Source organism: Agelaius tricolor, unplaced genomic scaffold (genome assembly GCF_023055355.1).
Source record: "Agelaius tricolor isolate 1412-34295 unplaced genomic scaffold, bAgeTri1.0.p SCAF_1, whole genome shotgun sequence".
Classification (NCBI taxonomy): domain Eukaryota; kingdom Metazoa; phylum Chordata; class Aves; order Passeriformes; family Icteridae; genus Agelaius; species Agelaius tricolor.
The window spans coordinates 30,286,946-30,311,688 of record NW_027269261.1 but is presented as its reverse complement, the minus strand read 5'-3'; the positions used below and the strand labels follow the sequence as shown (position 1 = coordinate 30,311,688).

Sequence of the window (24,743 nt, the reverse complement as noted above, 5' to 3'; positions counted from 1 at the left end):
ACATATTTAATTGTTAATGGATATGTTTCCAATAATAAAAAACCTGAGTCACGTGTTAAGACTCCCAGGTCAGGTATACATTACAAAGTTCTGCTGACCTGGATAATATTGTCACAGGACTGACTACATGTATATAAAGAGAAAAGAAACCCTCTCAGCCAGTAACCCTTTTGAAGGAAAAAGGCCTGTGGGTGGTCACAGCTAAATTGACAGGACAGCATCCTCAAACTCATTATGCAGACAGGCAGCACAGCGGCCACAGGGGGAAGTTTCCTGTCCTGTTGGCATATTGCACTTTGATGTCTGCTTACACATTAAAAGCAGCAGAAGCTATTTCACAGGCACAGTCTGAATTTTGTAAGTACTTTATAGCTAGATCAACTTGTAAGATCACAGTCAAACTAGAATATACTAATCCTGGCTTACAGCTGTCATAGCTCAACTACTGAGTAAGTTTCTGTATTTAGTTGTTAAACAACAAATATATATCTAATGTAATACTAAACACCATAATTTATTGTTTTGAGTTACAGTCACTGGAGAAAGACAAAACAACAAACAAACAAGGTAGATATTGAAGGTGATTGGTTTTCACTCTGCACCCCCAGTGTGCCCCAACTGAACGGAAGATACTGTCCATCAGAGGAAATATTTTCCTCTCTGGAATACCTTGGCAGCTTGGGTTTTGGGTAAGGAAGGGAAAAGTGAAGCCAACTATGCAACTAATGATTTTACCAATGAATAAAAAACTCTTTCTCCCAATTACTTTTCATGTCTAGATATATGAGGTATACACAAGTAATGTTTTATTAGAAATTCCTGTTTGAGTTCTTCAAAGACTTCATATTAACCTATATATTCTTTCACCTCTCTTCCCAACCTCAAAGACAGATGCAGTACTGCTAAGAAAATCTTGCTGTGCCACGCTGCTTACTTTGGTGGCCAGAGACACAACGTGGCAGAGCTGCAGAAAGCCGGGAGAATTCACATACGGTGAAATGATTTCATTGAGGCAGCAGAAAGATCAGCTATTCCCATGTCATCTTTAGAGCGGCTGCTATACACGTGTCAGTGCACAGAAATGGAAGCTCATCACTTCTTGGAAAGGAAAAAAAATTCTTTAAGGATTAGAATACAAAAACCTCACACAGCCTAGAATACAAAACAGCAGCACACTCTCTGGATATGTTTCTGCCACTTGGCACCTGGCACATTTCATACGTGATCTGCTCAAGGCAAGAGTTCTCAGGAAAGCATGGTGGTAACCATCCTCCTGTTCTAAGCAGCTCGAAGCCACCAGAAAAGCACACAATTGTGGTTCCTGCCATCTTTTTTCACTGCCATCTCTAGTGTAATGACAGACTTACCCTAACTGCTCGCTTGGTCTCAAGCGTTCCCATCGGAATCACACTGGCAACATGACCAGGGCCAGCACACGGGGCCAAGTGGACAAGCCCTTGAGGCTGCCTTTGCCACTTGACAGTCTCTGCAGGATTACACAAACCAGCAGGACTTAGGACAGCTGACCTCTCATTTCCCTCTCAGCATTATCTGTGTTTGCAGCATGAATTTCATGTTTGTCAGGACAAGAACCATGCCAGATGTAAAAAGAAGTCTTTTAGCTGAGTCCTGGATTTCCTACTTCTCTTCTGTGGGGAATGGTTTGCGACCTTTTTTGAGAAAGAAAAATAAGACAAATGAACCACATTGTCTCGGTCTGACAGGCAACACCCTTGTGTCTTGCTAACCTGTGAAAGTTTTACTGTCCTTTACTGACCTATGCAGAGAGTTGAGCTGGAAGCAAGAGGTGCAGGATATGAGTCAGCAGCACCTGCAGTATAGGAGGATGGTGGGAATTAATAAGTTCCACATTAAGTGAAGAGGACATCGGTTGACTACACAAGTTTGGTTCCGGATCAGCTAAGCATAAAGGAGTGAATACCCAGCTGGCCTATGTTAAACTAGGTTCTGCAAGACTCTTGATAATCCTAGAACTTGTATAGGCTGCTTTAACAAACAAAATCCAAGGCAGAAATATCTTGTTTCTAACAGGACAATGGGATTGTGGACGGTAGCCGCCTACCACAAGGTCAAAGTTGAAACTGAAACAAAAAATAGGAAGTAATCATTGAGAGAATAATGTTAACTTTCACTTCTAGAAGAAAAGAAACTCTATAAGCTTCATGCTTGATGTTGACAGATGTAAATAACACACATAACCACAAGAATACATGAAGATTATGCAAAAAACTAGAGATCACTAGGACTATATAGGATTCCTTCTCCTTTATGTATGAATTGAAATAGAAGAAAAAAAAATAAAAGCAAACCCTGGAAAGCAAGTATTGTTCCTCAGGTTTACATTCCAATGTAGATCAACTACAAATAGCAGGGGAAAAGTTTTCCCCTTGCTTTCATAACCAATCACTTTATAAATGCAGTGCAAGTGCTATAGCAAGTGCATACATATTTTGCATTTTTCAATCAACAGTTTAGTCTTAAAATATAGTTCTCTTATCAAAAGACAAAGTTTTCAAAATTCCCAGTGGGGGAAAAAAATCCTGGAAAAACATGGATTAATATACTTCAAGGGAGGAGTTTTTTTCCAACAATAGCAAGATTTAATCCAGAATGAGATGATATTTTCACACTTCTATCAATACAGCAAATAGAATATTATCTTCTCACTTTTCCACAGTCTTGGGAAAAAGAAGAACTCAAAGAAGTTTTGCTGGTTTTTTAAAACTGTTTCAACATGTCAGTGGTTTTTGTTTATTTGTGTGCTTTTAATAAGGCAATTATAAAAGTTATTTAAATTTGCTACAAGTGACTTTAAATGATGCACCAGTATCTTACAGCATACAAAACAGAAAGGTATATAAAGAGTTCAAATGTATTGTATATAACACACTTTATCCAAAAGGTTATATAACAAGATTGAACTTGCTCTGTAGAAAGAGTTTGGCTAATCTTGTTGATTCTTCATTTACCCAGCCAACTTCTTAGTGTTTCATTCTGTTCATGCAACAGTGCTTCTCAATGCATAAATTAATTACAGAACCAAGACTCACTATTGCTTTCCCTTCATTATGCTTTACTTAGGTCTGTCAGGAACTTGTGCCTTCACCTAAGCAGATTTTTTCTTACCTAACTGAGCCTCCAGCACATGCCACTTCACACAAAGCTGTCCCTACATCTAAGCCTGATAGTTAAAAAATGCATGTAAATACATGCCTGGTTTTCACTATGCATAGTTTTGTGATACAACAGACAGCAAATCAGGCATCATTTTTGGCTGTTAGTTTAGAACACAGAATACCCAGATTATTTCTTTACATATCTTGTTCTTGATTTCTTATTTAAGTCATTTTGTCACAATTCGTTATCGATTTAAGTGGGAAACCTCCTGTTCAGAGACTTACATGTGGCTGGCACTTTTTTTTAAGCAGTCTTGCTAGTTTTATTGCAATATTTTATTATCTCCATTTAGGTGGAGAAAGCATAGAGTGGGATACCTTGTCCTTTACTGGACTTTGAAAGCAGATCCCAGTGAAAGTAATTAAGTACATGCTATGAAGAAAACTGTGGATTAGAGCTCAACATCTCTTTTAATTTACTGATTAACCAGCATAGAACAGGCTGTCCAGTAAGAACACCAAAGACAAGAAACTACCAAACAAGATACTATCAAACACAGAAAAATGGAAATGGTCTTTACCAGAGAGAAAATACTCTTGACTAAGTAACTGCATGTAAAGAAGCCCTGTGTATGTCCTTCAAAGGGTGTAACTGAGTCTTTACCAGAGAGAAAATACTCTTGACTAAGTAACTGCATGTAAAAAAGCCTTGTGTATGTCCTTCAAAGGGTGTAACTGAGTTTGAAGAGGGATTAGAAAACATTGACATAATCCTACACAGATACCTTTACACTTGAGAATATTCATTATTTAGTGTAATTCTGAGGAAGCTTCTGTAAGGTTTATTTACATGCTCAGAACCAAGGAAGAACACTGACATTCCCCAAAGCAAACTGGAACTGCTCAACATGAGCTCAAAAATTTCTCTGCAAGAGTTTGTTGGACATGCCAGTGAACTCCTATTTGCATCTGAAGTTCTATCACATTAGCTGTTCTTAAAATTCACACTACCCAATCCCAGAATCACCTGTATACGCAAAGAGTATTTAAACAACAGCATCCTTGCTACAGGTTAGTGAATCCATTGTGTTTGTGTGGCCACGCTTTGGTAGCTTGGGGGGCTGCAGGGGTGGCTTCTGTGATAATCTGCTTGAAGCTTCCTCCATGTCCAGCAGAGCCAATGCCAGCCAGTTCCAAGATGGATGTGCCACTGGCCAAGGCTGGACCTATTAGAAATGATGGCAACACCTCTATAATAATGCATTTAAAAAGGAAAAAAAAATGTAACTGCAGCCAGAGCAGAGAGGAGTGAGAATGTGGGAGGAACAGCTCTGCAGACACCCAGGTCAGTGCAGAAGGAGGGGCAGGAGATGCTCCAGGCTCTGGAGCTGAGATTCCCCTGCAGCCCCTGGTGCAGACCATGGTGGAGCAGCTGTGCCCCTGCAGCCCACGGAGGTCCCTGGGGATGCAGAGATCCACCTGCAGCCTGTGGAGGAGCCCCACAGCAGAGCAGGTGGATGCCTGAGAGGAGGCTGTGACCCCGTGGGAGGCCTGTGCTGGAGCAGGGTCCTGGCAGGAACGTGCAAACCCATGGAGAGAGCTCACTCTGGAGCAGGGTCCTGGCAGGAACGTGCAAACCTATGGAGAGAGCTCACTCTGGAGCAGGGTCCTGGCAGGAACGTGCAAACCCATGGAGAGAGCTCACTCTGGAGCAGGGTCCTGGCAGGAACGTGCAAACTCATGGAGAGAGCTCACTCTGGAGTAGGGTCCTGGCAGGAACGTGCAAACCCATGGAGAGAGCTCACTCTGGTAGGACCTGTGGGGGACCCACGTTGGAGCAGGCTGTGCCTGAAGGACTGAACCCCATGGAAGAGTGACCCACACTGCAGCAGTTCAGAGAGAGCTGTTGTCCATGGGACAAACTGGTGCTGGAGAAGTTCATGGAGAGCTGTCCCCTGTGGGAGGGACTCCATGGCAGAGCAGGGGAACAGCTCCTCTCCCTGAGCAGTGCCAGGAGTGTGATGAGCTGACCATAACACCCCCATTCCCTGTCTCCCTGAGCCACTGAGTGGGAGGAAGTACAGCCTGTGAAAGAGGGAGGGGTAAGGGGAAGGTGTTTTTAAGATTTATTTTACTTTTCATCATCCTGCTCTGATTTTGTTAGTAATAAATTCAATTAATATCCCCAAGTTGAAACTCTTTTGCCTGTGATGGTAATTGGTGAGTGATCTCTTCCTGTCCTTATCTCAACTCACAAACCTTTCCCTGTATTTTCTCTCTTGTCCACTTGCATGGGGAGTGATACAGAGACTTTGGTGTGTGCTTGGCATCCAGCCAGTGTCAACCCACCACATTTTACTATTGCATACAGTCTCCAGGACCTTCCAAAAATGTGTAGAGTGAAGTTTTTCAAAAGGATTTGTGTTTAGATACAATGCCATTATAAATAAAACATAAGAGATAATATTGTCACACCTGCCTACCTTTATTAAGGCTATAGTGGCTTAAGATTCTGTCCTGACTTTGCAGAACAGACCTGCTTTCTAACTATTCTGCCAAGTGGAAAAGAGTTTTCCCACACCTTTTCCCAGGCACTGATGATAGATAGTATTTTTCCACCCTTTATCTTTAGCACCACTATTTTAACACAGCACCAGTTATACACATGTTAAACAATGAAGAAAGATCTTCAGTGGACTGTCTCAAAAGGAACAGAGTGACAAATTTCAATCTGGGCATTTCAGGATTTTTTTTCTTCTGGGTTTTTTGTTTTTGCAAGTGCAGAGTGTCTGTGGGAACAATGCTAAAATGATGAATTTGTAACAGACCAAGCACTTGGCTTAGTTAATCCGTAACTGCTGATAGTGACAACCCAGTGAAGAGAGGAAAAAATTGATTTAACATGCAAAGGGCAGTCTCATTAAAGACAGTAATACAGCACAAGCACCTCTCTTTGTCTCTGTGTCCTCTTACTCTATATGCTTCCTAGTTGGCAAAATGAATGAGGGTAGAGAGTGTACATTTGTCACAGGCAGAAACACTGCTTATTTCAGTCTTTTAAGTGCTCATCTGTTTTTCTTGTTTTTCAATTAAAATTTAATCAGACTAAGTGATCCTTTAGAAAGGCAATCTGTTAATTAACCCATATTAGACAGCAGAAATCATGCTCTTCAAGTACAATCTCAATTTATTATCCAGAAATAGCTCTCATTAGTCAGAGACAAGAAGGGGGGGAAAGATTTTACATACAAATTTAGAAGATATATGCTCTGCTCTGGTTTTAGCTTGTTATCTGAAGGCCATGCAATAAATCATGAATTTGGAGGAGATGTAAAGAACCATCTCTTTACATGCCTGAACCTGAAAGACACATAAAACTCTAATTGTGGCTTAAATATAACATTTATGAGTCTGGAAACTTCAGGACACAGTCCAGTGGAAACAAGTTGTGAGTTTACGGATAAATTAATTCCACATCATTGTTTGGAAACAGAAAAGGTAAGTAATCCTGCCAGCTATTCCCTGCTTGAATGGATGATCAAAGTTAGACAAAGCATGAGCAGCATCAAATAGGATACATACAATATACATTGACGATAAAATTTTTATGCCATTCTATAGTGCCAGTATTTGCTACATTGAATTTTTTTTTCCCCTACTTTCTCCTGCGCCCACTCCACTCACCACGTCCTACCTCCCAATTAAAACCAGACATTCACGTGCTGCCCATTTTAGTAATTCATATAGGTGTAAATGCTGATCACTGCAATGAATTCCAATCTATCTACAAAAAGTCCATAGGGTTGCTTCTACTTGGAGAAACAGTCTTAGTATTGTGTAATGTTCTGCAAGATTAGCTGCTCAATCAGTGCTGGTAACTAGCACCACCACCTTTTCCTTCCCTCCAAGGTGGACACAAACATCACAAAGTGTATTGATATGCTTGCGTTTTGCAGGGAAAGTTACAGCTGAGTAATAAACCTAATTAAGAGAGCTTTCCTGAGGATATGATGCTTCCCAAGATGCAAGTGCACTTTTTTTTGGTGTCACTTGGCATGGAGAACAAAGAGAGAGTTTTAAAGTTAGTGGAAAATATCTTGGTAAACAATCCCCATTGAAATGATGAGAGAATTATCTCCTGTGGGACAAGCAAATGGGTGGAGATCAAACTTAACCCTCCTAGCTTCCCAACTTCTGCAATATCTGAAAATTAATAGAAAAACAGTAGTTCCAGGAAAGGCTCTTGATTTAATAACAGAAAGGGCATGCCTGTAGAAAAGAACCATGGAAAAACCATTTGACTTAGTTCGATTATAGGGACAACAGACTAGCAAAATACAGTTTGAAACTCATCTAGTTTCTTTAATTTCCTACTTCAGTCTAGGCTGTAAACTTAAATTCTCCTTGAATTAACCTGCAGTAAGAGGAGAGTTCCAAAACTTCCGTATCTTGAAACTGGACCTCATTGCCCTTGAGAACAACATAGATTTTGTCATCAATTTTATTTAGAGAAGATAAGCAAGTTTTACTGCAAAAATAAAGGGTGAGAGGAGATAGCGTTGCTTTCTTTTTACTGTGTCAGAAACTATAATGCAAGACCACAAACAAAAAAACCATTTAAACAAAAATCCAGTTTGGTATAGGAATAAACAACAAAAAAATAAGTCTGAATGAAACTAAGCTGCAAATTAAAACAGGCTCTCAACCAGGCAATAGCTGTTAATCACAGCATTCAGCACGGTAGTGTATAAGAACCTCCCTGCCCAAACCAAGGTCCAGATTAACAGTGATTAGTTCAGCTAATGTAAATATTTCTGCACTGTGGTGTTAGGGGTAAGATTTTGGATCTGGAATCCTTATTACTACTGTACTGCACTGTGGAGCATATTTTTGTCCTTAGTAAAATCCTCTTAGTAAGAGAGGAGGAATTCTCCAGAGAGATGCTGGGAGAGTTTTTACTCTTTTACCATTTTCTGTGGCTCCATTTAAAGGTGTGCAGGAGCTCTTCCTCAAGGATGGACACAATGCCGAGTGCCCAAGAGATAAATGGTGAAGAGCAAAACAAATTACTTGGAAAGAAACAACTCTACTGATAAATAGAAGACTAATATTTTTGAAGCACGAGCTTGATTTATTTTTTCTCCTGAAAGACTTCTAACAAGAAGAACTTTAAGTAAGGTTTGAGCCATACAGAATACAGATAATTTCCTTTACTGAACATACTAGCAGTTCTACAAAGTGGATGCATTACCCTACTTTGTGACTTTGTGAAGCCTTATCTTAAGGCCACATGGAAAAGAAGTACAAGTCAAGATCACTGATTTTGTAATGATAATTTGCACTCCTTATTTGTACCAAGTGCTATTCTACTGAAGGTTTACAGATGGCTATTACATCTACAGCTACAGACATAACACAAGAGATGTCCTCTTCAGATTAAGCACATTTTGCATGGAAATATTCCATCTGACAATGGAAACAGAACACGAATCTCAGCAACATGGTCCAGCGAAAGTTACCCCTGCCCATGGCAAGGGGGTTGGAACTGGAGTATCATTAAGGCTCCTCCCAACACAAACCATTCTATAATTTTGTTCTTTTGTTTTGTAAGAAGCAATGCAAGAGTTACATTTGTCTTTGCAGCTTTCCATCATAAGCATCTATTTTACAAAACAGTGTTTTAAAAATAGGCAGTATAAGAGATTTTCAGTCAAAACACACACATGTGTTTTCTAAAAAGTCCTCACATGGTGGACAGAAGTGTTTGTGGAAACCTGTTGTAGTCTGCCCAGACATGATTTAGATAATACTTATTGATTTCATGGTTTGCAATGAGTTCTATGTTTTGCCTTTCTCCATCCTCATGGAAACTTCCCATTGCTTTCCCACACTACCTTTACTGAAAGGAATGTCCTAAATCTGAGGCTTCATTTTTCATGCAGTAAAATTCAATAATAAAATCACAGAAGGATGTTCAGCCCAAAAAGGGCTAGACCTAAGCACAGATCCTCTCTAAGGCAAATTGAGGCCAAGCCAGCATAGCTCACATGAATTGATAGAAAAACAGAGCAGTAAGGCCTTTGAAAATATTTGTTGCTCTTTCTGTACCATGAAATCAAGCATGCAAACAAGCCTTGAAGAGAAAGTGAATGTAACACCACTGATCAGAAACCAAGCAGTTTTAAGATGCTACATGGTGAATTTTGAGGGGTTTTGGCAAATTGAACCATTACAGTTGAATGAATAACCCCTCACTACCAACCTCTACTGTCCTGCTGCTAATTTTGCTTTGACATAACAACTAGCTAACAACATGCTTGATTAGAGACCTCCTGGCCCAGATGAATAAAATAGAAGACTAGGGGTAAATTACTGTGATGAGAGAATTAATTAATTCTGCAATAACCCCCCAAGTTCTGGAATAGTTTCTATTTTAGAGTGAAACATGAAGTCATTGAGATTTAGGTGGTATGAGTCCATAAAAAAACAATTTCAACAACTGGAGTTCTATTTCTATTATGCAGTTCAAATAGGTGTTACTGTTTCCTTTGGAAAAAAAGGTCTAATGTGTAGGGAAATTAACCTCTTGGAGGTATGTCAATATTTTTACAGCATACACTGTTTAAGACTTGCTTGTGTATGATGTATAGCATGGACAGTTAATTTTCCCATAAGTCATAATTCATAGGACAAACAATGTGAGGGATATTAATGGAAAAAGATCAACAAGGTTATTTCCTTTTGTGACTTTCTGCAGAGTTAAATAATAAGTGAAACTCTTAATTCAGCAAATAAGTTAACTGGAACTATTTTGTCATTGCAGAATTGAATACTGAAACTTCCCTATTTGTGATACCTGCAGATCCTATGCCTCAGCAAACTAATGTTGTTGCCTAATTTTATTTCCCCTTTTGATTTCCGTGCAATGAATGTAAATACCAACTGTTTTCAAGAGGCATCTGGGTTTTTTGACAGATCATGACTACAGAATTTAGTAGTTTATATTTTTCCCCTATTAATTTCAGGACTAGAGTCCAGTTTTATGAACTACTTAATAAACTATTTTGATGAAAAGCATATTCAGTGCTTTACCAGCATTCCCTTGCTCTTTTGATTAATGCAGTAATAGAAATGTTTCCTTTTCACTTTCCCAAGTTCCACATAGACATGTTCTGAAGACAAATTAGCTAAAGGTTATTGCTGCATGAGAACTGCAGCTGTTCTGCAGATGCTGAGTGTCCCTACTTTTCATTGACTTACCAACATTCTCATTCAGAAATAAAACCTATCAGACTATGTCATAGCTTTCATTAGTATAGCTTAATTTGGTGGACTTCTGTTCTGAAATGATTATAACACACTTTGCCTTGGATGGAGAAAAGAAAAAAAAAAGTATTTTGACAACTTTATGTTGCATCAGCTGAAATTAAGACACTGGAATAATCTGTAATACCAGATTAGGCTTCCTTCCTATCTGAATACATACATGGTGACTAATGTAGCCAACTCCCCTTTAGAAGGGCTTTGGAAAATGCTGTTGTCCCCATTTCAGAGATAAGAAAGTGGAAGCAGAAGAGTCAAGAGTTTAATCAAGCCCTCACACCAGCTGGTGACCTGTGTTAGGCAGGGCTAGAACCAGACAGTGTTTGCATGAGACTCTTGCAACAGAGCTGGTACCGATTGCATAAGCAGATGGTAACCCATGGAGCAGTCTGTTTCCAAAATAATACATTTCAGTTCAGTAGCAATTGATTTAAGTAGATTTAAATGAAACCAAAACAGTCCTATTGTCAATAAAAACACAGTTTATTGAGATGAATTTATTAGATGCAGAGGGGCTGGACAGAAAATGTTGATATTACACAGGAGTAGAAGAGGAAACTGAGTTTAAAATGAAGCTTCCCACCACCCCCTCCCCCCAACCTCCCATGCCCTTAGTGCATAAGAACAGGTAGTTAGAACAAGTCAAAACACAAGTGATCTAAGCTTGACAGCTTTGCTTACAGAGGCCCAATAAACTTCTCAGCTCAGTGAGTGAATTGAAGCATGAAGTAACACTGCATACTATATTTGTTCCCATTTATAGCCATGCATTAAAACATGCTTCAGGTTAAGAAATTTACAGAAAGCTACTTGTTAAGAACACTCTAAAAACTGTTCCGTTTCTTAGGCACCAGGAGGAAAATGCCATAGACTTTCGGTTTCACAAGCACTTTTGTATTGCATCCCCAAATTTCAACACAACTTTAAAGGTCTTGTTTCTCTGAAGACATGCTAGAGGCTACTGCTGAAGCATGCTAGTAGCATCACACACCTCATTTCCTGTTTAACAACCTATCCTAACAACTTCCTTGTCTGACAATCCAGTGAGCTTACACATGCTAGAATAAAAATCTTGCTTGTCCCAACAGCATCAAATAAAAAAACTGAAAGTGATCAGACTTGGGCGGAGCAGAGTACTACTTGCAACAACATTTTTAATCAGGTAGACTTTTGAACTACAGAACAGAAACAAGAAAAAGACACACTGTTGGCTAGTAACGCTTTAGGGTAGTACCTTCATTTAAGCCACCTTGTTAAGCCAAACAACCAACCAGGTTTCCAGGGTCAACCAAAAACTTTTCATAACTTCAACCAGTCTATCTCCCTATATCATTCCTGTATCAGGCAGCAGGAGGAGGAGGCAAGGCAAGGCATGCTTCCTATGTCAACAGGGACAGGATGCTCTGTATGACTAGCAAGGTGATGGGTTTATCTTAAGGGGTCTAACAAGGGCAAAAAGCCTGCCACAGAAAGGCTCTTAGCTTTGAGACTTCTGTTATTATATATTTAGCTTTATCCAGGGCTTAAACCTAAAATAAAATATTTTTATTATAAATCCCTTCAACACTAGGTTAGCTGAAGACTGATCTTTGAGGAGGACTGGGGAAAGAATGGAGGCTGCTCTGAACAAATGTTTTCAAATACAGAGATCTGCCAGCACAGTTATGGCAGGCTAGAAAAAAGTGTGACCAGTAACTGAGATAACAGACTAGGAAACAGTCTGACCTAGACACTCTCAGACCTGTAATAGCTTGGTTTGCCCAGTTTATTTCTTCTGCTGGGTGAGTGTATTATACTGGCAATACCATCAGTTTGCTGCTAAAAGCTAGCTGTGCATTAAAATATTTCTTAAACACAGTTGTGTCAGCATATATACAACCCCCTTTTTTTTTTCAGTAATCCAATAACATTAAAAATAACATAAATAACATTAAAAACCATATATACAACATATGCACAGGAACACAATCTTCTGTTTTTTAATATATTTGGCGCTACACTAATAAGTACACAGAAGAGGCTTTCTTACCAAGGGAGCTTCCAATCACTAACTGACAGAAAGCAGAACAGATACTGCTTCAATCAATCTCCAGTCATCTTTTCAGTCCTGTACCACATCTAGTTCCTGGTCAAACCCCACAGGTAAACTAGAACTTGCATATATCTTGTAGAAAGGATTTTAACTAAGTGAAAAAGTAAGCTTAGTCAACTGAAAAATCTTTCCACTTTAAAACTACCATGCACACTTTCAGATTCACAAAATTTCCCATTCATTTGCAGGTTTCCCCTGAACAGCTAACACAAGACAAATTGCAGGCAAAGAGCAATGTACAGCATTGATGTGTGGTAGGTAATTAACAGACTCTGTGCTCCATCACTTCTCAACTGTCCCATCCCTGGGAATGCATGAAAGCCAAACCACTTTGTCACCTTCTTGCTATTGTATTGAAGGCAAGAGGGATCAAGTGGCAGAAGTACCATAGTTGTTGCCTTCTGCTACTCTTTTCCTTCCTAGCCCAGATTTCCTGTAACTGACATCTGTGACTGTTCAGCAGCATCTAGAACCTTCTCCAAAGCTGAGACAGAGAAAGCACTCATACACTTCTAAGTAGAGAACACTCAAGCTTAAAAGCTGCTCACATAAAGATGCTAAGGAAGTCAACAAAACCACAGAAAAGCTGCAGTTGCCTCAAATAAGTGAGACAGTTTTTCCAATATGCACAGAATTCAGCTGAAAACACCTAGTCAGTATCTAGCATGAAACTACTTTATGACAGTGTTTCTCCAGCTGTGAGGACATCTGTCCAAATAACCAATTGTCTAATTATAGCAGAGCTGAACAAGCATTATTAAAACATGCAAATAAAGCCAAGGTGCTCTCAAAGTTTGAACTGTATTTTACTTCCCCTAAATATAAGATAAAGACATCTATTCTCATTTCATTAATCAAGTTGACACCTTTAGGACCTTGCAGAGACCATGTAACAACTTCATGAAAAAGCACTGTTATCCTATAGTCACATCCAATTAAGACACTACCAGAAAATCTAGTATTAGTGTAACAAATAATGTAAAGACACAATAAAGATGACTACTGGGTTTGCTGCTAAACAGAAGCAACTTCAAAATTTTTTGGTCTCTCTCCCTTTTCTTGCCTTCCACCTGAAAAGCCATAAAAAAAGTTGGAAGCAGGCAAGTGGCATTTTAAAAGGGCAATTGATAGTGATACAGGTGAAAAATTTTCAGAGTGCACTGATAAAAATGAGGAGGGAAGCACAAACTCCAGTGCCCTTCAAAAAGCCTTGTGCCAACAAGGCAAGCACTGATTGCCCTCTGCCATTCTGCAGTCACGTACACACCACTTAGACAGGCCTGAAGCCTTAACTGGTGAGTTATCATAGATCAACTATTTAACTTGATTTTAACAAATTTGCATTACAGTCTGTAGCTGGTTAACAGCAACTGTAAGAGCTGAGCATGTGGCAGGTTGAGCGTTCCAGCCAGATTAATGCAAGAGAGGCTAAGGGAGAAGTCAGTATCACAGTGAGCTTGATTAAACCCTTCTCTTTGTTCAGCTGCTTGGCTCCAAACACCTCCTCTGTTTCTTTGGTGCCTGGAGGAGACTCATCAACCTCACTTCCATTACAGGCCAGAACCTATCTACTCAAAAACTGCAGTTTCTCTAGCGAGGGACCAAACATGATTCTTGAGCAACTGTCCTCCACAGCTTTTTTACTCATTTGGAGTAGACTGGGAGTAGCAGAGAAGAGTAGCAATATGTGCATTTGGAGGTCACACAGAGAAGTCATCACTGATAATTTGATATTTTAGCCAGGCCATCAAAAATACTGTATCATATCTGGCTTTGCTTTCTACCTCGGGACCTTCACTAGCCTTTGCAGAATTATTTTCAAGTTCCATCAGCTATTACTCACTCGCTGCCATTATCTGACAATCTTGTGACTTACTTTGCAGTCCAAATGGATGTTAACTGTCACTGTTGTTAGGAAGTATCAGAATACAGAGACCTGTGATAGGTCCAACTGGGAACATTTTTGCACCTCTTGCAAGCTCAAAGAGACGTACAGGTCTGAGTTTTGTTTCTCAGCAGTTGGAAACTGCTTACACAGTATTTCCAAGATGCCAACACAGAACAAAGTCAGTTTAGTATTTGCCAGTTTGCTCAATCACAATGTGTGTCTGCCTTTTCATTAAGGCAGAAATACAGTCCTACAGACAGGCTGATCTGTAGCAATCGATCCCACAACAGAGGTTAAAAAACATAGGTCCATCGTAAGAAACACTACAGATACACATACGGTTAGAAAAAGAAACACAACCTATTATTTGTTTCCTACTTCACTTTTATCACTCACATTTCTTTCTCTTAAGAAAATCTGTCTCTGAGGTTTGATTTTAAAACATTTCAGAAGCTATTTTGCACCCAAGAGTGCATTTGATCCACTCGAGTTCACACAACACAATGCAAGGAAAAAAAAAAAAAAAAGAAAAATAATCACTTCCCTACTATTTTGACTGTAAATAGAGCTACTAGGGCAATACATGCCTAGGAATAATCTCTCCTGTCTACAATTCAAGAACCTGGTGTTCTAAAGAAAAGATCTACTAATGCAGTGATGGTGAGGGACCTGACAGAATCAAGACAGAAAATAAAGGAAGACAAAGCTCCTTCAAGCCCAAGGCATCCCCTCAGCAGACAGTGCTAGCAAAAATGCAGAGTACATATTACATGCTTATTTTGAAAGTTCAATTGGCCTCAAAGAGTGGCTCTCCTGAGGATGTCAGTAGCACCACAGGTGGTGCTTCAGGATTTTAATTTAACCGAAGAGTGCAACTCTTCCACTTGTCCTGCTACCACATTCTGTTACATACTACAGAGCAGATTCAGTTTGTGATGAGCTCAGTTTGGACTAAACAAAGCCCAAAGACATACTACTATTCCAACCTACTCCAGGAAGAAATTTAATTACATGTTCCTATGCATTCAATCCATAGAATCAAACAAGTGCCAGGACAGAATAAAACCTCTGTAAATCATAGGCACTGAGATCAGCAGATCCACAGCACCAAAGTGCACAAGCATTCTCCTCTGCTCCCCAGATGATCAGATTATTTACTCTCACTTGTAATCCAGCTTGTTTCTGGGTTGTGTATTATTATGTTGACATCTAATTGCACTACCAGCAAGGAAAACAACTGTTCTGAAAGTCAACAGCATTCAGAGAAAAGCAAAACAATTCACTGTCTTTAATTATTAATACATAGCAAAAACAACTACTTGTTTTTAAAAAGGAAATCTGTACAAACTCATCCTTACTCTGTATCTTCACTGGGTACAGAAGGTATCTTGCAAAAACCATATATACAGTATGAACCAAAGCATAGAACAAGCTGTTGGTAACTTGCAAAACTACCTGCATGCCATGGTCTCTGGAGCAGAGCTTGCCAAAAACACACCTAGTAGCAGAAGGTAACATGCAAGGTAACACAAACATTCAGTTCTAAGGTAACAGAAGGACAGCATACTAGGAACACTCAAAGATTAAGTGCATAACAGGAAAAAGGAAAAGCCCATAGCAAAAAAATTATGGCTTCTGATCGATTGCTATTGCTCCATCAGCAGAGTTGCAGTGTATGCACTATCAGCTTTGTTTAACTATGTTCCAAGAAAGTTCAAACAATTTAATGGTTAAACAGGGAAAAGGAAAAAAAAAAAAGGAAACACAACAGAAAAGCATGCCTGCTTACATTTGGTTTCCTGTGTAGAAACACACAGAGAAAAGCTGTGGGGTAATGCAGCTGGACAGCAGCAGGAATTTCTTTGCAGAAAGGGCTGTTAAGCATTGGAATGGACTACCCAGGAAGGTGTGGAGTCGCCATCACTGGAGGCATTCAAGAAACAACTGGACATGGCACTCAGTGCCAGAGTCCACTTGACAAGTTGGTGTTTGTTCAAAGGCTGGACTCTATGATCTCAGAGGTTTTCTCCAACCCTAACGATTCTGTGCTGCCTGTCCTCAATTCTTTAATGTTGCAGTGGCAGTACCCCTAAGTCACACTCTGAGGCATCTTAGTCGGCCGTGGACAGTGGTCCTACATTTTCATCTCAGTTCATAGCTGCTGAATTTGGACTGGGCATAATGAAGATGTAAATTTGAACAATCCAGGAAGACCTTTTTCACATGCATAAGCCTTAATTTACACTGTCGAGTTTTTATATGAAAGATAATAGAAATAGTTAACAACTTTGTTTCATTGGCAGTCACTTGTCCTTTGAAAGATGCTCAGCTTTACTTTGCTCAGCCTATGAAAAAGGCTTCACCTTGAAAGAGACAAGTCAACTGTGATTCCAGATAATGAATTCAGTCCCCTATTTATCCACCCCACCTTCAATATCCCCAATGGAAGGGATCAGGATGGTAAAGAGCAAACAAACCCAAGTAAGTCTAGAATCTCATTTATCCATTTCCTGAAGAGCACAAAAAAGGGAAAATATTATGAAAAAGATGCTCCTATTAATTTAACACTGAAAAACAAGTCACTCTATAAAGCTTAAGCAAAAGCTTTATCTCTATTAAATGTTGAATAAAGCATTGAAAACCTAGTTCAAGTTTTTAAGAAAACTTTAGTTTTTCTAGTTTGCAGACTCTCTCAAAAGTGTTGCACATAGATTTAAACCCTGAGGTAGCAGCTTGAAATAAAAGCAATGTGGGAAACAATGTTCAGAATGAGAGAATATTCTTAAATTTTCACAATTTAAGATAAATTCCAAGAATATTCAAGCAAGCTTCACCATCTTCAAACACAAACCAAAATCCTGGAAATGCACCTGCAGGTACTTGTGAAAAATGAAGACACTTTAAAAACCAGGGGAGAAACTAGTATTAATCCACTTAACTGTTATTTTCTTTAGCATAAACCACATGCCATGTATATTCTAGCAGCCATCCTTAGAAGTCTTCTAAAATATTTGTTCACAGCACTGGGCTTTAAGTCTAAACATTTCAGTTTCTAAAGTTGTATCTCAGGCCTGCTTTGAGTCTTATACGCTTCTCAAATAAAGACTCCAACTATTTGCTCTCATACTCAGTATGTTTGTCTGCTTCCCCTAAACACAGGCAGCAGTTTCTCTTTTCATTTTATTGCTGTTTTGAAAGCAACCATTTTCACTCATCTGCAAATGATTCCCTTTCTTTTCACCAGCCTTGATGTTTATCAGTGGGACCCGTATCATTTTTCAATGACTCTGGTGGGCAAGTAGAAGATTTCCTGGTAAATAAGATGTGGCCCAGGGTAGGCAAACCTTTGCTCATGTGAATAGACAAAATTGAAGGTCAAGAGGGCACCTTCTTGCATGAATAGCTCCTTTATCATTAAAGCTGATGTTTCACAACCAGGATGGAGCAATAAAGAGTAAAAGTAAGGAACTGGAGGAGAGGGAAATGACTGAATCACCTTATATTTGGTTCAGTCTTCCAAACTCCTTCCTACAGCAGGGGAGATAAAAGTGTCATCAGTGGATCCCTGCTTTGCTGCTCTTCCTAAAGAGTCCCAGAACTCACGGCCACTGAAACAAGTGGCAATGACAAGCCACAGAATTGTATCAACAGACAAAGCTGTTACACTACTTTTAAGATCCTACAATGATGATAGATATGATTAGTGACATTAATACTAACAATGTTAATTTCTGCACACATTCCAAAGAGTTATGAGACATTTCTCTTCCAAAGTAATTGTACATAGAGATGAGAGATTACACAGCTCCCTGTGTCAATACACAGTTGCGGTGGAGGGTCTTTGGAGGCTTAAATAATGTGAATAATGTGGCATCTCAGCCACATTTATATCTGAGCAATCAGCTCTACCCAGAAGAACGTGGACAAGCAGAAACCAGCCTATACACAGCCTAGGGTGAGCTACCTTTAAAATCAGGGTCTACATAACGTTACTCTGAGAAGTGTTTAAGTACTTTACCTCTTACAGTTTGATAAATAGTATGGTACTCTCAACAATCAAAAGCAAATGGATTCTTCACACAAGAGACTCCTAAAAAGTTGCTTTTAAGCAAGTTTATTTTTAGGCATTTCTCAGGATGGAGGGAAAAGGCTTTCTTTTTAGCATATCCTACAATACTTAGCTTGTAAATTTTTGCAAGTGTGTTAAACACATTTCAAGAAACATTTATTGTGGTGTATTTCTACTGTAATACATTGTGAAATTTTTATTACAGAATATAAACTTTAGACAGTATTTGACCAAATACAGCCCACTTAATAATCAGTCAAACTGTTGGTACAGAGATGCTGGTCTGTACGTGAGCTGAGAATCTGTGCTGATAAACTATTTGTCTTTTTAAGTGCTCAAGATCAACGCTACAGATCTGGCTTTGCAGCCATTCCACACAGTTTCCATTCCACTTACAGCTAGCATTAGGCTCAAAGGAACACACGAGCTAACCTGGGTGGGGAACAAGGGCAGCAGAGAGACCGGTCTCTGAATAAGTCAGTCCTTGTCACCTTTCAGGCTGCTTCTGGAAACAAAATTGGTATTGTTAGTCCAACTTGAACATTTCCTGGCATCCTTTCATTTTACCAATACACATTTAAAATTCTACAGTTGGTGATATTTGCTGAAGAACTTTATCCAGTATGTTTTAAATGGGGGTCTTAAATAGAACATCAGAGAAGCAACAGCAAAGCTCAACATGGCTCTGTAGAGTCACAAGAGTATCAGTTGGGACCAACATCAGAGTGAAAGAAAAGGCTTCAAGATGAAATTACCTATTAAAAAAGAGACAACAGCAGAAAAATTAGTTAAACCACGCAAAATCCCAAGCACAAGTTTAGGGAGTCCTTGGAAGAAGCTAGAAGAGGAGGCTCAGAGGAACAAGATAGCAGTGGGGATGAGGATGAGTGGGGAGGTGTTAAAAGCCCATTTTTCAAATCAACATGTTCTGGTTGTGAATAGAGAATAAATTTGGAGGTTTAATAATAGAAAAGGATGATCAGGTTTTGTGAAAGAGATGCAAGCAATGTTTTAAAGATTCTGCACAACCCAACAGAAGCAGCATTGAGTGGATGAGAAAGGACAACTACAAAGACTATTTCTGATATTCTTTACAGCTTATTTAGGACAGAATCCTGATGTCCTTACATGATTTCCCTCCCCCCCATCAGTTAGCTTCAGCTAGGTTAGATTTCACCCTACCATTGTCCTCTGTCAGATATGACACACTCCCCTCTTTCCCATCACTTCTTACATAGAAGTTGAATATGAACAGGCACAAAACTACAACTCTAAAAGAGAGCAGGCAGTAAAGTTTGCAGTTACAAATAACTGTGAAATAAAGGCATTTACATTTGAGCTAACCTGAACTTAGGATGACAACAGAATATCTATGTGGGATCATCAGACTAGCAAGACTGGACATGGATAGCAGGATAGGATTGGAAGAAGTGCAGAGGGAAACCTCAAACCACGTATGATACTATCAGCAGGGGCTAATGCATTGGAGAGGAAAGGCCGTCCACATTTTTTTCATTATCATCTTGTATTTTAAGAAAAAAATAAACCCAAAACCAAAAAAACCCCAACTTTCTGCCACTTCAGGATTCATTGTGATACTCATAATGGGAAAAAACAACCAAACATAAAACGCTGTTAATGATTCCCTCATACCAACATAATTTTCATAATAAATTAAGGCAGAATGTAGATCCTGCATTATGTCTGCAGCAAGTTAAGCGTGCCAGGCACATCCCAATCCAAACAATGCTTTTTTCCTTGAGGACATTAAAACAGGTTTGGGATATAATCTAAAGTAAGATTTCATTAAGACTCCAGAACAGCAAAAACCTACTCCAAACACATAGCATGTCTTTCATTTTCCAACGTCTCTCAATAGCTTCAAGCCTCTATCCACCTGTTCCACTAAATACCACAGACACTTAGCAAGGCACTAAGACGGGAACAATAAGGACATTGCCACCAGAACGCTCTGCTATCTGAAGCAGACAGAAGGAAGCCACCAACCGAAGAAAGAGAACTTTAACCACAAACTTTTAGGATAAAGAATCTGTACTCTTCCAAGCTTGCACAGTATCTATTACACCAAGAAAACTAATGAGCCACTTTGCCATTCTTCTGTATTTGAGCATTTTAATCGACTTTTAGTGAATTTGAAAATAAAATAATTTTATAAAAATCCAAACATAATGAACAGCAAATCTTACTCGGTATAAACATTTCTGAAATTAAAAAGTCCCAAATGGCTCACTCTTACCACTGGAGCCCTACATATCTGGGCAGTCTGTGTTTCATAGTTCACTACTGCTTACCACGACATTTTAACGGATTCCACATCCATAAGAAGGCACTAAGTTTATATAGCTCTCGGATTTAATACACGCTATCGATTAAGAACTGGTTTGAAGAGCATTCTGCCGGATGAGCGAGACAGGACGATTATCAACTCCTTATGGCTTGGAAAAAAAGTCAGCCTCCTGGAGTATAACAGCGCAAGAGTTGCGAGCATCCCTCCGTGCGAGCCGTGCACCCTTTCCTCCCGTTACCCCGACTGACCTGCGGGACCCCTAGGCACCTCCCCAATATTTAGTAAAGGAAGAAATTAAAAAAGAGAAAGGGAAGAAAATCAGACCAAACACAAGAGGATCGAGACACTTGGCTTCACCTTCCCTTCCTCTTAACACAACATCCATTGAGGCAGAAGGAGCACCGTGGGTGCTAAAACAAGAGCCGCATTCACGGGCGCCGGGTTGAGCAGCGGGCGGGAGCACACTCCGGGCGGCACCTCTGGGCCGGCCCGCTGAAAATCAACCCCCAGCTCCTTCAGGACTCGGAGGGAAAGAGAAGGCTCTGTCATTAAGTAGTTAGGAACGATTAAGAGGTTTCCCTACGCTCCCGCTTCAAGGACAGTTTTTCGGCACCGGGCTTTGTGAAGGCACAGACACGGTCGGGCTGTGCCGGATCCCGGCCGGTTCCTCAGCCCGCTCGCCCACGGGCGCGGGGTTTTCCGCTCCCGGGCCCCCGGCAGCACCTGCTGCTGCTGCCGCCGCTGCTACCGCCGGCACCCCCCGGCCCCAGCCCCTATTCCCGCCCCGGCGGTGCCCGCTGTACCTACCTGCAGGATCCTGTCCAGACCCTCTTGGCCCAGGCAAGGGAACTGCTTGAGCAGCTCCGTCTTCTGCCGCTTATAGTTGTCGGTAGCCGAGCGCCAGTGGGGCTCCTCCAGCACCTCGAAGATCGCCGCCCCAATGGACAGGTAGAAGATGATGGCTGAGGTCAACAAGGGGCCCCTGTCCACCATGGTGCTGGCGGCGGGCAAGGAGGGCGGGCGGGCGAAGTGCGGCGGGTGGGCGAGCCGGGGCGTGTGCCCCGCGCTGCGGCCGTGGGTGCCCAAAGCCGCCCTGTCCTTCCCTTGATACCTCTGCCTACGCCGGCCGTCTGCGGTGCCTCCTCTCCCGGCTTCTGCCGCGTTCCCTTAGAGTCTTCCACACTCCCCTTCCACACTCCCCTCCCACTCTCTCCTCCTCCCTCCACTCCCCCCGGGCTGTCTCCTTCTCCTAGTTTTCTCCTCCCTCCAGAACAGCAATTTGAATCTGGGGCTCTCCCGCTTCCTCTCTTCCCCCCCCGCCCGCGCATGCGGCGCTGCCGCCGCGGAGCGGCCGCCGGGGCGCGGCGGGACCCAGCCCGCGGCCCGGCCGGGGGCGGGCGGTCCCCGCGGCGCGGGAGGGAGGCGGTGGGGTCTGGCCATCGCCATCGCCAGCCCTCGAGGGGCCGCCTGGGGGAAGGGGAGCGGGGCCGCGACCTCCGTTCTTCCCGCCCTGCCTGCCGGGAGCCGGTGAGGGGCCAGGAGGGCAGCCCGGCCCCGGCCTCTTCCCCCCTGAGCGCGGTTGGTCCCTGCGCCCACAGCCGTCCGTAAGTCCCTCTCTGTGTTTTCCCCAGAGTCAGGGTAAGAAGGGCTAACGTCGCTCAGTTTTATTTTACTTGTTCCCTCATGCCGGCAGGTTCAGTGGAATTTCTCGTTTTCGACGCCGGGAGGCTGCGAAATGAGATCTGTGGCTTTCCTGGATGCGTGGAAGCCTGAGGGGAAGCTGAGCAGGAGCTTTGAGGAGAAAATATGTCCGTCGGCAGATTTCACCCCTTCCTGAGACGTCCACACGTGGGCATTACAGTTCACTAGGAGCAGAAACTGCATCTCCATTTCTTTCATGCCTTTGGTACTGTCAATAAATATCTCTATGTCCCTATGTGTTTGGGAGGGAGGGGAAACACCGGGTAGTGATTTTCCATAAGATGCTCAAAACATCTTCCAAGCTGAAGCCCTCTTGAAGCTCATCCTGTTTGTGAAGCCTTCTCCAGGGACCGCTTACAGCCACGCACAAGCCCTTGCCCCTCTGTGTTCGAATTTAAATGGGTTAAGGAGAGGTACAGTGATGTGTTTTACACACTGGCAAAGTGCTTCTGGTGTGGACACGGTTCATCTTACAGACATCATTTTTGTGATTGTAACTTGTTCTGTTTCTCTTTCAGCCCCCACAACAGGAAGTAAACACTCAAAAAGTAGAGTAGTTCATGTCAACTGCATCAACACTAAGAGATTTGGGGTATATACGTACTCAGTTGGAGTACACAAACTAAAAGGCTGAGATAAGCCCGTGCAGACATAGTTGAAATGGGAAAAGGAGGAATGGACGAGAATGGGAAAGACAAAGGAGAGAGGTAGAAAATATGCAAGAGAGTATGACAAAACAAAAATGAGAGTACGTATAAGGCAGAGGAACATGCATTGGTTACAGATACCTATATAAAACAATCAGGCCCAATGTATACTCATGTGATATTGCCCCCAAGAAATCACATGGTCCTTCCACTAATGTATATAGTGCCCAATAAAAATACATCTCCAAGAGGTTCCTAGCAGCCTAAAAGCAGGACTGGAGAAACTACGAAATCCACAAGCACATCAAGTGATCAGTCTTTGCATGGGATTTTCCAGTTATTTAAAGGAAGCATTAAAAGGAAAAAGGATTTTAAAATGAAGTAGTTAAAAAAATTAATTTATATGTACTAGAGGGAATAGCAAGAAAAAAGCATCATAATAAACATTTTTTAAATGTCATAAACTAGGCTAATTTTTTTATTAAGGGAAAAATGGGGGATCCCTCATGAAGTTGAAAGGCTGTAATTTCCTTTTAATTAAAAGGAAAAGAAGAATTTAATGATGCACAATTACCACATGAAAATTATTCCCAGGTGTTATCACTTGGCCCAAGACCTTTGCAAAACTTGAAAAGCCATTGGCCACAAATGAATAATGTGAGCATCTGTCATTCTTTCACTCGCTGATTTTAAAAAATTGTATATAAGTACTTATGGCAAGTGACTGAAAGAACTGAAGAGCTTTCAGTAGCTCTTCAATTATTATGAATTATCTTGAAAATTATGATATCATAAAAAATTATGATAAAATTTTCCTTTTCGTGCTCTTGCACCTTCTTCTGAGTCACCTGCAAGTGGTTAGGTTACTCCGACAGCGGCAGCAGTAGCCTGACACATTACAGCAATGCTGCGCTTGTGTGTTCCTGACCCTGAACATCTGTGCTTCGTAACTGGAAGGTATTTGATTAAATTTTGAAACTGTACTCTTCTCCATCTGTCTTTAAGTCTCTAAAGGCCCATTTATACATTGAAACAGTATCTTAAAGGCACAAGGAATGACATGAATGACCCTGAACCCACTGCAGTTCCAGAGTGCAGACAAGAGCAAAAACACTTTCAGGCATTTTACAGAAAGTTTGTTTGTGATTTTGATTCAACATTTCTACTTTCCACTCTAAACTCCTAATCACTGATTGCATAATTAGTACTCTCAGTAACTGAGTCAGTCCATATTTAAAAACAAACAAGCCTGTAAATCACATACCATTTTTCCCTGTGTTGAAATGCTATTGCACTTGTTAGACTGTCTCCTTGTGTTTCCCTGGGTTTAAAAGAGGTGAGCCTGGTAAGGAGCAACATCCAGAAGAATAGTTTATTCCCCAGGGAACCATAACCAGCTACTCCTGCAAGCAGAGGTGATCCACTGCATACCAACAAACTTCAGGCACTTAGATATTTCACTTTGATTCCATTGTCTTTGCAGAACAAATTACAAGGTATACTTTCATGCTGCTGGCCAAGTAGTGTGGGAGGAAGGAATGTTTTGTGTAGCTGGCCTCTCTTTGCACCTCCTGATCT

General features: G+C 41.0%; 1 protein-coding gene across 1 annotated transcript in view; it reads right to left on the bottom strand.

Annotated features, from left to right (window-relative positions):
* The window catches only part of KCNK5 (potassium two pore domain channel subfamily K member 5), a 35,084-nt gene extending 13,072 nt beyond the window's left edge, over positions 1-22,012 (bottom strand). Inside the window, exon 1 of the mRNA XM_071428306.1 lies at positions 21,625-22,012. Within this exon, the coding sequence (XP_071284407.1) occupies positions 21,625-21,810 (186 nt within the window). The 5' untranslated portion in view covers positions 21,811-22,012. The remainder of the gene's footprint in view (positions 1-21,624) is intronic.
* Between the last annotated feature and the right edge of the window lie 2,731 nt (positions 22,013-24,743).